This window comes from Sciurus vulgaris (genome assembly GCF_902686455.1).
Source record: "Sciurus vulgaris genome assembly, chromosome: 5".
Classification (NCBI taxonomy): Eukaryota; Metazoa; Chordata; class Mammalia; order Rodentia; family Sciuridae; genus Sciurus; species Sciurus vulgaris.
Genome location: NC_136465.1, coordinates 12,854,596 through 12,870,894, shown reverse-complemented (window position 1 = coordinate 12,870,894; position 16,299 = coordinate 12,854,596). Strand labels below are relative to the sequence as shown.

The 16,299-nt window shown below is 37.8% G+C and overlaps 1 protein-coding gene across 1 annotated transcript; it reads left to right on the top strand.

The window, feature by feature from the left end:
• The first annotated feature begins 344 nt into the window (after positions 1-344).
• ADAMDEC1 (ADAM like decysin 1) lies at positions 345-15,278 on the top strand. The gene is made up of 14 exons (XM_079140489.1): positions 345-450; positions 2,741-2,859; positions 3,770-3,846; positions 4,589-4,667; positions 6,198-6,274; positions 7,456-7,642; positions 7,815-7,877; positions 8,626-8,697; positions 8,989-9,158; positions 9,509-9,590; positions 10,281-10,411; positions 11,248-11,425; positions 12,864-12,949; positions 14,204-15,278. Exons 1-14 carry the CDS (start codon positions 402-404, stop codon positions 14,208-14,210), a joined length of 1,377 nt encoding a protein of 458 aa, XP_078996615.1. The 5' UTR covers positions 345-401; the 3' UTR covers positions 14,211-15,278.
• The last annotated feature ends 1,021 nt before the right edge of the window (positions 15,279-16,299 follow it).

Here is a 16,299-nt window from a genome sequence, read left to right as displayed (position 1 = left end):
TCTCAGTTCTTTGTGCCAATCTTTTGAAATGTATACAGAACATTGATACATTTTCTCTATTTGTAGATGTGTGAATAAGTGTGTAAGTGTTCTCTTGGGTGCCTCCCTCTGGGTATGCCTATTTCCGTCATTCCAAGAGGACCCAAGGCTAGCTGCTATCCAGATGTGTGTGCTTAATGAGCAAGAGCCCCAGACATAAATACCTCTCAAAAATGAGGAACATTCTCAAGATCTGACAGTGTTTCTTGGCAATTTCCCAACACAGTGAGGAAACATTCCTCATTCTCAGGAGAAAAGTTCTGGGTCTTATTTTCTTTCTCGGATTATAAAGAGAACCAGAGGAAGATAAACAGTCAGTTGAGGAGACCACATTTTGTCCTCAGCTACCTGTGATAGCCAGCATGTCTCAGGTCCTGCTTTCTATACTCTGGCTCATGGTTCAAACACAAGGTAAGCACAATTATATTGGCATCTTATATAAAACCATAATTATTTGAGGAATGTTTAAAGTACCCTTGATATGTTCTCATGATTCAAAGATCAATACTGTTTTGTTTTAGTACACTTCCTACCTCTTTCTTTACAAAAGCAAACTGCATCTATATATGTATTTTAAAATAACTTTTTGGGTAAAGATGTTTTAAATTACTATATAAAACATATATTCTAAATCTTATCAAATTTTGTCAAATTATCAAATATTTTGGTAAATGAAATTCATGTTTGCACAATATGTTCTAAGTTATAAGAAGCAAAAATTTACTTCTTTCTCTGTTTATATCTTTATACTAGTAAACAAATTTTATTAATATCTTCATGAATCAGGCTGTTTTTTGGCATTTTCTGGAAATTTTCACAAGAAACGTTCTCAAAAGTAGAACAACAAGTCAAAAGGACCAGTTTCTGAGATAAAACTCTCTCTTTGAGGTTAATTATTGACAGAGCAGCTGACTTGGTGGCCATTATATACACCCTTACTATGCCACATACAAATGAAGCTCACTTTGCCATTGATCATTATTTCACTAATGGTTATGTGACGATCATGTCGAAAGTCAAGTGCTGCAAACCTGCACATTTCCATATATAAACACATTTGATGCAAATCTCACCCTAGAAGAGTTAAAGGACCTAATAAGGACTTCTACAAACTCACCACAAAATTATCACTTGCTTAATGGTGCTCTGAAAGGCTGCTTACACAGGGCTAGCACCATAAGAAGAAATAGCTGATATTCCAGATGTGTTTCTCACATTGCTCAGCTGTAAACACAAAGAAAAGATAAAATACAATCATTATTAAACTAATAATTATACTTCACATTCATACAGATCATTGAAGATTTTTCAAGTTCGTTTAGTCAAGTGCTAGAAACTTGGTGTTCCTAGTTGACAATGAGTTTATGTTTTGCTTAATAACTTAGCAAGAATGTTCTGAAATGGTGTCACTTGCTGAATAATTCTGCTAATTCCGTCGTTCTTTTTTGTTATTGTTTCGCTGCTGATTGAACCCAGGGCCTCATAAAAGCTTTGTTTTACCACCACTGAGCTCTAACCCAGTCTTCGTTTTATTTTCTCCTTTTAGCACATAACGAACTATTCTCAGGAAAGTATCATGGAAGATAATTGGGAGTTATCTAGAAGGGAATTCTTCCTTTACTGTTCCCTCCAGGGAACAGGGAACGTGTTCCTCCACATCAGCCAGGTGTAGACTACTTGGTGTCCCTAAGTCACACCTGCTGTCACAGGGCAAGAGAATCTGGCTTTGAACCCAGACACTAATGTGTGAAAACGTGAGCATTAGAAAATAAGACTGACTTGATATGAATGATTGAATGATCAAAAGGTACAGAAAAGGTACACAAGGTGTACTGCCATTTCCCCAACACAGTGCTAAATGATTTTATGCATTTTATCTCACTCAAGTTTTATGAAAATCTCCTAGATAAGAAGTGATAAGACAAAGCGAGGTCATTTATTTAGAGTATAAGACAGCATCTTTTGGTTCCAATATGAGGGTTTTTCCTACTGTTTGTAAACAATGGGAAATTATGTGGTGTAAATTGGAGTCCATCAAGGAGGAGCCTTTGTTTATAAACAATGTTGCTACGTGCTCCTTGGGACTTTCAAATTCCTCCAACAGCACTCTACAAAAACCTTATTTCCTGCAGAATCTGCAGTCTTGAGAGGAAATGCTAATGAGGCAAAGCGCATCATAGTTTATTGTCACCCAGGGAGCAAAATCACTGCTGCTAGAGTCCCTCCTAAGAATCAGGTTCTACCTGCCAAAGAAAAATTTGATTTTTGGAGTAAGTACTCAGGCATTAAACTGCTGTGAGACAGAGACATAGAAAAGGAAAGCGGAGGTCCCTGAGAACTTTGGAAGGAAAAAGATATCACAGTTTTGAAGGGGATTGTAGAGGAAGAAGGGACTGAATTACAAGAGGCAGCAGCAGCCCTCCTGGTTCACAGCCTGTTCTTAGTCCAAGGCTGACTTCCCTGGTCATGTGGTCCAGAGCTTGCACATACAGAGGTCACCCAAGGAATTCTCATCGTATTTAGATTTTCTTAGAGTTGGGGCAGGGGACTCTATAATCAAAGCTAAAACAAGAGAATCAACTTGTTCTTCATGTTGACACTCCAGTCTTCCCTGTCCTTTCAACAAGGCAACCAACCAAATCAAAAGAAAACAGAATACAAAGCTTTCAGTTTCTTAAATCAATGTTCTCTCTTTCTCTAGCCATGGTCATAAAGCAAACTCCTGGAATAACCCTCCATGAGATAGTTTATCCCAAACTACTACACATTTCACACAAAGGAAGGATGGAAAACAACCACACCGAGAGGCGAGGCAAAGAGGTAAGTGGTGTGAAGGACTGGTGGATTGCACAGTCACCCAGGGAGACCAGGAAAGAGCCTTTTTACCAGGAGAAGTGACGTCACAGTTAACTCCAGCTATTCTGGCTTCAAGTCCACATGTCCAGCTGCCCTTGTCCGAGACACAGCATCTGACTTCTAGCATGCCTTTACAGTTGAGTCACAGGAGTTAACTGCCTCACTTGATAGAAAAGGATAAAGATGCCTGAACCGTTCTGCAAATTCATAGGAGAGAAAGAAAAGGTCCTCGGAAGGGCAGCCATTTCTAGAAAGAAATGAGACTCTCCAACCTCACCATCTCCCCTTTTCCCAGTGGCTCCCCTTTTCCTCAGACATTTTGTCTATATTGGATAATTTAACTTTATCTCAATAGTTTGTAATGTTATCACTTTACTTATTAAAGTTATGAACTCTTTGATTATTACATTCTTGCAAATTTTCCCCTCATTTTGTAATTTTCCCCTCATTTTGTAATTTTCATCCTATTTATTTATTTATTTATTTTTAGCATTTGATTGGTTACCTTTAGTATGTTCGAATTGATTTTGAAGTAAAAATGCATGCCTTATTAGCATCTTATTGGTGATCTATTACAGTACACAGGAAAGCCTACTGTACATTAGTGAAAACAAAAAGATCCTATCTCACATATTAGGGCTAATTTCATTGGTTAGTTTGACTGCCATATAACTGAACTTTCAGGCAATCTGCCTTAATATGCAAGTTGTGTTGTATTTTAGGTATTTTGAAGGCATAAAAGAACTACATTTAGCTTCTATATATTTATGATTGTTCTCTTGACATAGACTGTATATATCACTTATATTATTATTTTTTAAGTAGACTCAGAAATACAAATTGTATGAAATGTTTATACATTAAATATTTTCAGGACATACATGCATCTGAAGTTCAGTATCAGATTATCTTAAATGGAGAAGAAATCATCCTTCACCTGCAAAAAACCAAGTAAGTTGTACTTCCAGACGGTCAAATCACTAGATCATATTACAAGAATGTGGGGAACAAGTCTTGCGGGTGGAAATGGAAGACATGAAGCACGTTGAGCTTTAGGTGATATTAATTTGGATTAATGTTATCTAGGAGGGTTGATACTTTCTTAGAAAATGATATGCAAAGTATAAAAGAGCCACACATATAAATGACTTTCTTCTTGGAATTTTCCAAAATGTACTGAAAATCTTTTCTGCTCAGGTCAGCTCCAACCTTTGATGTGATTTGTCAGTACTTTTGTAAGAACGTTATGTCCGAGTCTGAATCAGGGTGCACACACTTGAGATAGATTCCAGGAGATGGGGCTCCCCCAACTTCCATAGCAGGAAGTGAAGTTCTTCAGGGAAGCAGTGGTTCTTTACCCACACTTGTGACCCAGAACCCTGTAGAAATTCCTAATGGCTGTGTCCTTGGTGAAAAAAAAAAAAAAAAAAAAATCCTAAACTGACTCATTTAAGGTAAAGAATCTATAGCTGAGAAGCAGTTTGAGGGCATTTCTCCCCTTAGATTTATTAGATATAACTAATGCTCTGATTGGCTTCGGTAGCAGAGTTCCAATGATGGAAAAGGACCAATGGTCAAAGGTCAATGATTTCCTATCAGAGACATCATTATACCCTTAGTGTTGAAGATCATGTCAGCTAAAACACCTTTGTTACCATGCTGAGTATGTCATGCAGCTTTTTGCTCCCTAAAGGCATCTCCTGGGGCCAGACTACTCGGAGACATACTATTCCTCTGCAGGCGAGAAAATCACCAGAAGCTCTCAGAGCGTGGTAAGGTCTCCTGCTTCCTGGGATTCCTGGGATCTGCCCCTGGCTTGGAAAATGAATAGGTCCATGGATAACTCTTTTTTAAAAAAAATCAAATGATGTAAAATCAAGATGCTCATCTGTGACCAGTGAGACAATAGGTGGAAAATCACAGTCACTTTTTAGATGGTAGGAGTAATAAGAGGTTTCTATATTTTATTTTTAGGAGCAACCACAAGTCCACTTGTCCCTAGATCAATTTAACTGTAGGATAGAAATAGTCTCCCCTTTAGGTAATTGAATCCTTGAGTCACTGTTTACTATTTCCTGAAGATACATTCATTTATCCTAGGGTCAGTGATGGAATTTTAATTATTGAATTAATATGCTTATATCTAGTTAAAATACCATCCTACATACCAGTGCTAAGGTCCAGCTCAGACGTAGAGATCCACTATATGGAGAATCAGAGAAGAGCAGAAAGAATATACAAAAGGTTCTTTCCAGAAGTACTGAAAGCTGAGAGAGTTTCTCAGAGCCATTTTCCACGGCACCCTGAACACGTGTCTCTGTAAAGAAAAAAACAAGCAAAAAGAACCCCCAGAATCAGATGCGACATTTGTGATCAAAAGGCTCTTTGTTCCCTTCTTTAATCAAAGCTCTCATTTCATGGATATCTGGATGTTTGCTAACATTTGTTCTCATAAGGGAGTATCTGAAAAATCATCCAAGCTCAAATATTAATGACTGAGGATATGTTAATGTAGCACATTTTCTGTCTTCTATCAGAAAACATTGACAATGGTTTCTTCCAAAGGATGGGACACACACACACACACACACACACACACACACACACACACATGGAATTTCATACTGTGCAAAAAGACCATTTATTTTGAACCACAGATTATTCATTAGCTTACAAAAATCACTCCATGTTTAGTGGCCCCCTACTTGGCTGATGTGAACCATCAATCATGTGAATTTCTCATTGAAGACCAATGTTCTGGAGATTGAAGTCTATTAAAGGAATTCCACTAAAAGACCAATTAAAGTTGCTGAATTAAACCTGTCGGTTTGAGGATCTCAAGATGGTGGCGTGACCTCTTGAGGATTCCAATGTCTTGAAAACAATATGCCTTGTTTTGCTAACAGGTTGATGCACAGTGTCTTTGGGGACTCAACACAGGGAAACTATTTCCTAAGGACCCATGACCTGAGGGCCTACCAGCAGTACCACAATTTCCCCCACCCAGGGGACTGGCCACTTAGGGGCAACATTCGCTTTCATCATGAATCCTCTTAAGTGCAATCTCCTCAAATTTGCCTTAGTGTAAATTAGTGTCAGACACCAGACACCAAATATGGAGAGTTTCCAGGGTCGGTTGTGGAGCAATTCAGAAAATTTCTGATGTTCTCACTGTTTTTGTTTCTGGGAACTGCTACTTGTACTTTCCCACATATTCAAGATGGCGGCTGTTCCCATCACTATGGTTCATGAACTTTCTTCGTTTATGTCTATATCTAAAGCATATGTCTTTTCCACTCCAGAAACACTGTTACTATGAAGGTCACATCCTCAATGAAAAGGATTCCGTTGCCAGCATTAGTACCTGTGATGGGTTGAGGTGAGAAGCATATTAAAAATATTAAATATTAAGTAACATTTTTGTTATACAGAATTGAGTCTTCCTAGACATTATGTCTTCTTTTCTATTTTGGTGACTTATTTTCTTCATCACTAATTGCTGAATATATGTGGTTGAAGTGAAAAATGAAGCAACACACAATAGTTTCATAACTGATGCTCTAGAAGTCAGGCCCAGCTCTGTTTAAGCAAGAGACCTACACTCTGGATCTTGGTGATATCTGGGTCCACTTCCAAGTTCATCTAAACTCTGAAGCAATCTTGTCTTCTTTCTTTAAGATTCTAACCTGCAATTTTCTCTGCTAAACTTAATTTTTTTAATGCGTATGCATCTGTATTTCTGTCTGCACTAGTAATTCTTGCCAATTAGGAAAAATACAGAGTAAGAAAAAGCACAAATAAGAAAACAGTAGCTACTGCAAAATTTTACCTCTGAATGATCACTATTACTAACATTTTTCATTTCTGTAGCTTTTTATGCATATGGACAAGTATACCTTTCACACATGATTGAGATGAATAAAACACATAATTGCTTTACCAATATGGTTCATACTTAACCTGTTTTTCCCATATCATATTTTCATAAATACATTTTCATGACTTTTGCATTGGGTTTATAATATTATATTTTATAATATTATAATTTATAATATTACACAACATGGACTCACTTTCTCTTTCTGAACTAATTGGCTTTCTAGAAAGAGAAATTCTTTAAGCTACTGCTAATCCCAAAATGTTACTCTGGCTGGTCTACAAATCCTCTTTCTCCCCTCTGGGGCTCTTGGTTTCTAAACATTCTTTTACTCCATTCCCCATTATATTCCTTTACTCCATTCCCTATTATATTTCTCTATTAAGAAATAATTGTTAAATTAATAAACAAACTATGGAAATAACTTATTGAGCTCATGGTGTAAATTCCAAATTCTTTGAGATTGCTTCATTTTAGTAATTCTTCAGACTTTTCTGGGTAAATAGCATGGGCTTCATTTAAATATGGACAAATGCTGATTACAATTTAAATCAACAAAAGTTAGCTGAAAGATGTGTGGGTGACAACTGTGTGTGTCGAATTGAGATGGGGGAGAGGTATCCATGTGTTCTGAGCAGTGTGTGTGTGAGGAGATTCTGAAATACGGTCTCTGTGCTTCACAGGGGATACTTCACCCATCACGGTCAAAGATACCTGATCAAACCTCAGAGGAGCACAGACCAGAGAGAACATGCCATTTTTACATACAACCAGGAAGAATTAGACACAGCAAATCACACCTGTGGCACAAGAACTATTGGCAGGAGACAAGGGCATATTCGAACTTCTCGGTCCCTCAAAAGCCCAGGGGTGAGTATTTTCTGCCAGTCGATTATCTCAGCTGTCACACGTGATGTACTGGCATGCTGTCATTTATTACTTATCCTTCATTTCTTTCCAAGATAAGAAATGTGTGATGTAAGCATTCGAATCTTGTAGGATAAAGATAATGATTGACCATGTTCTTTTGTTCTTTGTAAAGCAAGAAGACATTCTTCAGGCACGGAAGTTCATCGATCTCTTTTTGGTGCTGGACAATGCCTTTGTGAGTATGAAATGTTGTGGCTTTTGGACACCATGTTCCACGGTAAGCTTAGCTATTAAGCAAAAGTCTCCCATTTCTGCTAACAGTGCCTGATACGCACCTGGTCTTCTTGGCTTCCCTACCTGCCTTGTCAGCAGTAGGTTTGAATCACCTTCCCCTTTAATACACCTGACACTACAGATCCTTAATACCATGTAACTCCTGGCCATCAACCACAAAAGCAAAAATAACATAAAATACAGGTTATTAAAAGATTAAATGAAGGTAATTTAAGTAATTTAGATTAATGTACTTTAATCTATTAAAATAACATATAAATATGTTTAATATAGCCTATAAATATAAATTAGATACAAAACTACACATAACTTACAAATTTTACTTATATAGAGGAAAAATTACTGGGATTACATTCTTACCTAGTAAATATTACTTTGTGTTCAAATTTTAATTAATATCGAATTGGTTTCAAAACATCTTAAGTTATTAATTTGACACATTCTACTTAAAGATGAACAGCACTGCAATTTCCTGAATGCCTCACTTTCATCTTATCCCCAAACTCTCACATTTGAGATAGAATTTGTTGAAACAGCCCTATGTAAGATTGTCCTAAGTAGCCATAATGTGAATACCTGTCAATTATGTTAAAACAGGTAATTTTTCCATAAATGTGAGACCCTGTCCCCCATCAGCCACTTCACCTTAATTTGCTTTTCAATTGTACCTTGTGCTTTGCATTTTGCAGTATAAGATGTACCAGGGGAATCTGACTGTGATGAGGAGCTTTGTGTTCGACGTGCTGAACCTACTCAATGTGGTAAGACACCTGCCATGTAAGCTTGTGTTTCCACGTGTGGGCCTGGGGCTTCTGCAACTGCTTTTAAGCAATCAGGCGAGTCACAGTGCTTTAAGAGCAGCAGTTTGGAGACATTTTAGCAAAGCAACAGCCCACATCAAGGTAAAATCGCACACACTGCAGCAAAGGCAACTTTTCATGTTTCTCTTTACAAATTGAAAACCCATCAATCATGGTGCATCTCTCGATCCATCATGTGTGGTCAGCAAAAGCTCTGAAACACTAAAGGAATCCGAACTGTTCTTTCCACAGATCTATAATACTATCGATGTCCATGTGGCCTTGGTTGGTATGGAGGTCTGGTCGGATGCTGACAAGATAAAGGTGGTCCCCGACATAAGCACCACCTTCAACAGCTTCCTGAAGTGGCATCGTTCTACCCTGGGCAAGAAGAAGATCCACGACCACGCGCAGCTTCTCAGGTGAGTGCGTGCTGGCCAGGGCAGGTGAACGTGGGCAGAGTGGATAGTCATCCCCAAGGTGCCATGGCAGAGATTCGTGCTCACTCATATTTTCCCAATCAGTTGTGAGAAGTCCTGACCTCCTGCCATTAACAATTCACCTGTGAGATTCTGGAGGTCCCCGTGCAATGGATACGTGGGCTCTTGGCCGTGAGATGATCATGCTTGGCCATTATACAGCTCTGGGGTAGTACAAGCTGCACTGAGGCCCTTAAAAAGGCTAGGCAGCCAGGGAAATCTATAACCTCAGTAACAAAAGCTCGTGGTTACCAAAAGCAGGCTGTGATGGTGTTTCTGTGCCTTTCACACAGTGGAATTGGCTTCAACAACCGCCGTGTGGGGATGGCAGCCTCCAACTCCCTGTGCTCCTCATCTTCAGTTGCTGTCATTGAGGTTTGTAAACTTACACCAACGTCCCCTGTGGTTCTGTATCTCTGTGAAGATGCCTAGGATGCTTTGCTCAAAGTAGGCACAGGGAACATTTGCTGAACCAATCAGCACAAGTAGAACGGAAACTCCTGGTGGATCTTTGCCCTGAAGAGTCCCTGGATTATGAAACATCAGTCCTGACGGAGGGGGTCACGCTGACGTTGGTGTTAAGGGATACAGCAGGAGTGTTGAGACCGAAATGGGAGCCAGGTGCCCTCTGTGGCCAGATATTACTCTAAATTAGTCATTTGGTATCTGTGACCAAAGAGGACATCCAGGGAAGGAAGGTGCATGCAGGTGTCCTGTAGCCAAGCCTGCCTGTGATGTCATCACGGTAACAGTTTTTATAGAACTTTGAGTCCAATTAGGACACCTATTTTGACTTTCTGTGGACAATGTAATTACTTTGGTAACTGATTACTAAGAACTTACACAAACACTAATGGAGTACTGACCGACTCAGTGACAGGATTCCTACGATCCAACCATTTCAGGTTCATTCAGCCTTAGGCAGCGGGCAACGGTGGGAGAGGGGCTTGATGACAATCTTTTCCATCCCTCAAGCTATTCTTTTAAGTGCTGCATATTGACAACAATTGAGAAAAAAGTACTTAAAATAAGAAGTGACAGATGTTTCTATTTTTTTTTTTCCAGGCTAAAAGAAAAAATAATGTCGCTCTTGTAGGAGTAATGTCACATGAGCTAGGCCATGTTCTCGGCATGCCTGATATTCCGTACACCACCAAGTGCCCCTCTGACAGTTGTGTGATGTGTCAATATCTGAGGTAAGATCATGTCACCCTAAAGTCAAAATTTTTTTTTTCCAAATCTTAAAGAATTCATATGCACTCTGCATGTGTTGGATGGGTATTTTTCCCCCCAAAGGCTCCGTATCCTGTTAATTCAAACTCCAGTCTCTTTAGGCACAATATCACATCTCATTCCTTAAGATTTCTACATATACAAAGATAAAGCATCTAATTATGATGACTGCATTATTTTAACTTAAAATTACTTTAACTTAAAGTAATCCCATAGCTTCTGAAAACATTAGCCTAACCAAGATGATAACTGTACCTGCATATAGACAGATCATCAATTAATCAATTAATCTAGCAATCCACTTTTGCAACATTTATGAATTACTTATTAAGGCCAGTCACTTTGCAAGGACTTGGGATAGAAAAAAAATGAATAAATCATGCCTTGTTCCTGAGATGTTCACAAAGAGGAAGAAATGTGTTGGAATCTTGAAGCCTACAGATATTTTCTTTCACTGGGCCATTGTTAGTATCTCTTACACTCATTCCTCGGCCTGAGATGAGAGGATGGTAACAAAAAGAGAAGTTGCTGTTGTTGTTTAGGAAAGTGCTCAATCTACATGGGAAATTAAATTCTTCTACCTCTTTGTCTGAGTCTCTAGGAAAAAAAAAAAAATTGCAGTTAGCTCCACTACTCACCAGATACAATACCATGCAGTCAGTCCTTAACAGTTACTAAATTTGCAATTTCCATTGAACCAGATAATGTAGTTAAATATGTTAGATTTTCATATTCACTTATCACAAAAAAACCATTACATTGTATATCATGTTACTTCTGAGTATTTTTCTGGTTGCAGTTCAAAATTTCCAAAGGATTTCAGTACATCCTGCCGCTCAAATTTTCAAAAATACCTTTTATCTCAAAAACCAAAGTGCATACTGCAAGCACCTCTACCTAAAAATATAATAACAGAACCTGTGTGTAGGAACCAACTTCTGGAAACGGGAGAAGATTGTGATTGTGGCTCTCCTAAGGTATGAACATACATGAGGTCTAAAAAAAATCTTAGAGGTCTACTAGGGTAATCCAATTATGCAGTGTCATTTTTTCTTTTCTTTTTATAATGATCTTTTAGAAATTCTAAAGATAAACTTGATATCAGAGCAAAAAGTTGACTTTATTTTGCTATTCATTTTAGTTTTCTTTCAAAAAGCACTTCAAATCCCAGGCTAAAGTTATGACATTATCATGTGAAGTTAAGGGTAAAGTAGTAAATTGCTAACACTAATATGTTGTCTATGATCTTCACAGACATATTCCCATAAAATCCTGGCTTTGATCTCAAGGTCACTGATATTTCCACACTATTAACTATTGTCTTAAAAGAAAGAACTGACTTCAAAGTTTCTCAGGAAGCATCTTGTTCATGTAGTGCTTGCACATTTTAAAAGTTTGTTCTAAATGATTTTTCTTTTTTGCTGGATGTGCAATATTTTTTTATTTAGGTTCTACTTTATTACTAATTTTGATGCTCTCTTAATGACTCATCAAACATTTTTAAGTTGACCCTCCATTTTCCTCCAGATAAAGAATTGTGCCCCATACAAACAATGGAAATATGATCTGTACTTTTCAATTCCTATTCCTTTATATATTTTCCCTGTCTTGAGCTATTTCTTAGAATTTCCATAAGAGCACAGAACATAAGTCCTCCTTGTCCTTCATTTATGGAATGTTCTTTTACAAGTTGTCACCTAGATTTTCTTCACGGTAACTATGCATCGTGTTGGCTACAGCTTTCCTGTGTGATAGATAATACTTAAGAGGTTGAGTAATGGCTGCTGAAGCTTGTCAGCTATCTGCCATTGACCACTGAAGAGAACTATAGTGGTTTTCTCCACTCAGTGTCTTAATAGGATGGATTATATTGTCTTTTCTGTGCAGACAGCTGCCCTTGTAGTGAAGAAAACCCACAGTTGTGATGGAGAGTTGTTTCCTTAATAAAATGGGGTTTTATTTTACTAATATCATATTTAAGTTTTTGCATTTATATTCTTCGATGAGAATAGTATACGTGACCCCCTCAGCCTCATTGTCAGAATGTTGTGGGCTAGGTAAAATGAGTTCAGGATTTAATTTTTTTTTTCCAATTTCAAACTATTTGAGTAGTGCAGAAATTGTCTCCCTTGAAGATTTCAATTAATGTACATGTAATATCACCCCAACCAAACTGATTTAGGAAATTCTTAGATCATTCTATTTTTGGTTTTTGAAGAGACAGTTTTCATTGTTTCTAATATTTTTTCCTATCATTACCTTTCCATGGTCATTCCCACTGGAATTGGTGTAACAGAGTTGTTTAGTATGAATTGTGAAATTTCGCTTCATTGCCATCTTGCCCCTAAATCCTGTGCACCTATTCTGGGGGAAGAACACACTGAACCATTGTCCCTGTCTGTGTGTGCTTTGAAGGAATGCACGGACCCCTGTTGTGAGGCCACCACCTGCCACCTGACACCTGGACCTGAGTGTGGGGAAGAGACTCTGAACCACAACACGTGAGGCCTTCTGCTCCATTGTTCCCAAATATTTTCTCACTATTATTTCAGGTTTGAGGACAATGCTTCACTGACACTGTAATACACTAGAACACAACTTATTTTGTAGTTTGAAAATGACTCAATTTTGGAGAGGAGAAATAGGTGTTATAAATACGTAGGACTGTGCGGGTGGGCATCAAGAAAATGAGAAAAGGGACCACTTCGAAGTGAAGTCAGGGCTGCTGAAGTCCGCACCAGAAACTGTAGGATTTTCTGATGGATGATGATGAGTTTAATACAAGCTAAGATGAGGAGAAGAAAAGTGTGTTTTTTTTAAAGACTTGATGGATGAGCACATTTTATTCTTGGTTAAGAGTTCATGGCTCTAATTTGCAAGGTAGGCAGAAAGTCAATAGCATTTGAGAACATGATGTAAGACTTGGCAATTTTATTCCCTTTAAAGTGTCTCAATGAGCCAAAACCCAGATATTCAATTTCGTGTCTTATAGAGTCCATTTGCTTGGAATTTGGTACTTGGTATTTGCTTCAGTACAAAATGTCTCTGAATTCAAAAATGGCAGCAAGAATAATAAAAATCTTAAAGAAGGAAAGATTCAGGATACATTATATAGAAAAAATTACTCCTTTTCCATAATCTCTTTTGAAACTTCAACTGCAGAGAAAAGCATAAAGAAAACAATTGACTCAAATAACATTGATGACCACTTCCTCAGGAAAGAACCAGCAAGGTCAAAAGCCAAAGACTGTCCTTCCTTTACTCACCAAGCCCCATGAAATATCACCCCTGTGAACTCTAGTGGGTCTGCTCTACAGGGAATTCTGGAAATTGTGCCTGGGTCAGAAACCCGGCATATCAAAAAAGGAGGAGTGGAGCAGGAGAGAGAAACAAAAAAGAAAGAAAGAAAAGAAAATCCACCCAACTCTTTAGTGGTTTGGAATGACAGGTTGGCATGTCTCTCATTGTGTAAGATAGGCTGTTTATTACCCTGAAAAATATTTGAAGATGGATTTAAGACAGTTAAATTCTAGCCTTTTAATTCTATCAAGTACTAACTTGAGACTGTAAGCCAAGTTACTTAATTTGTTTTCTCACCTGTTAATTGGAGCAAATGATATTATATCTCATTAGGGTTGTCAGTATTATTTAAACTCTAAAACTTTCCATTTTCAATGTTAAATTATAAAAAAATTATAATTTACAATAATGATGGCCTCAAAACTTTTTTCTTTCTTTCTTTTTTTTTAAATCAGAACATGAATCAAAGAGTCTACTTCATTGACAGTTTGCTTTGCCAGGACAAGAATCGAGAACTCTAACCATGCCAGGAGTCTTGTATATTTTCACCTTTGTACCTTGATATACGGGCAGCTTCTGGATTCTGGGTTCTGCATTCATAGATTCAATTAACCACAGATAAAAAATATTTGGAAAAAACAGTTGCATCTATACTGAGCATATAGACTGTTGTTCTTGTCGTTATTCCCTGAGCTATACGGTATAAATATAACTATTGACATAGCATCAATGTTCTATGAGGCATGAAAGTAATCTAGAGGTCATTTAAAGTTTATGGGAGGGTTGGGGATATAGCTCAGTTGGTAGAGTGCTTGCCTCCTATGCATAAGGCCCTGGGTTCAATCCCCGGCACCACAAAAAAAAAAAAAAAAAAAAAAAAAAAAAAAAAGGAATGCACAGAGAATCTGTGCAGGTCATGTGCAAACACTGTGCCCTTTTTTATAAGGAACTTCAGCACCCATGGATTCTGGTGTCCCTGGAAGTCTTAGGATCACTCCCCAGAGGATTTGCTTTTCTTCTGTGATTCTGCTTTCTGTATGCTTACCCATTCAGTCATCCAATAAATGGATGTACTTAGAGAAGTTGCCTACTTCCATGCATTTCCAAGGACCACGAATCTGTGGCTTCGCCTTGCTCTTTGGAGAGCAAAACAAAATGATCCTTTGACCAAGGTACTTCAAAACGTACTACTGAATTATTCAGTCAATACAAAATTGTAAAAAATTGCAAGTGACTTGTACTTAACCTTACTTTCTTTTTATTAGTATAACCTATGAAGAAGCCGTACCACCTGGTGGGTGCAGGCTTCAGTAGCAGAAGGCAGAGCAGAGCTCAGGTGTCTTGACACTGCTCAGCATGCACCTTGCTGTGTCTTGTCAGTATGATGTTTTGCTATTTCATGTGAAGATTAATTAAACATAAACATTTTCTTATTTTTGTGAAGCATAATCTTTCATGCATCTCTTTAACTATCAGATACAAAGTTTAATTGGAGAAGACCACCTTGCTTGCATGTCAATGGAGGGTAGAAGGACGGCTTCGTTCATCTATTCATCTCATAAATGATAGTACCAATAAAAATACAGTTTTCTGAGGTTTTTCTGTATGGTCATTTAAAAAGGGGGGATTTTTGTAGTAGTCAAGCCCCTAGTTATTGCCTACCTTAAACAACATTCTGCCTCAATTGCTAAACACAGTGTAGATCTGGGTGGCTGGAGAGGGGCTGGAGTAGGGAAGGCCTTTCCAATTCTGCCTAATCATATGCATGTACTGAAAGCTGGTGGATATTTTGGAGGAAGGATAGCTCGTAATTTTAAGTGTTTTTAAAGTCTAAGTCCTAAGTCCTTACCTAATTAAAAAGTTCTCTCATATGAATTTCAACTTTGTAATGATTCCATATTTGCCATGAAATATTCCCCTCCTTTTTTCCCCCCCAGGAAGCTGAATTAGAGATTTGGGCAATTTTAAAAGTTTGGGCATTATTGATATATCATCAAATAACCAATTTAAATAAAATATTCCCATTGAATTTCTCAGGGGGTCAGGAAATTATTCAGGAAAAAAGAATGCATTACTAAGATAAAGAATTAAACACTATTTTGAAAACTTGCAGATGATTGGCATGTTGGTAGCCCAAACATCTGGATGGTTTGCTTTGAAGTCTGGCAGTGTGCATACCATCTAACTCTTACACAGCATGCATTTTAACAACTCACAAGTTTCGTAGGTATAGTTCTTTTTTCAACCATAGCAAAAGCAAAACACATCTTGCATCTGTTCAGTGCATGAATTTTCAAAGTATTTTAACTTCTTTTATCAAGTTTGATAATGAAATGGATGAGATGTGCATTAATTTATTTTATTGGAGAAAATTTGGCCAAAGGGGTTAATAAGTGACTTATCTAAGGTTCTATAAGAAAGCTTATGACAAGCATAGAACTCAGATTCACATCTCAAGTTCTCCTGCTGGGTGTCCACCGTTTTATCCTGGAATCAGATGGGAGTATCCCCTGAGATGGATGCTCCCAGGAGGAACTTTATATATTGAGAC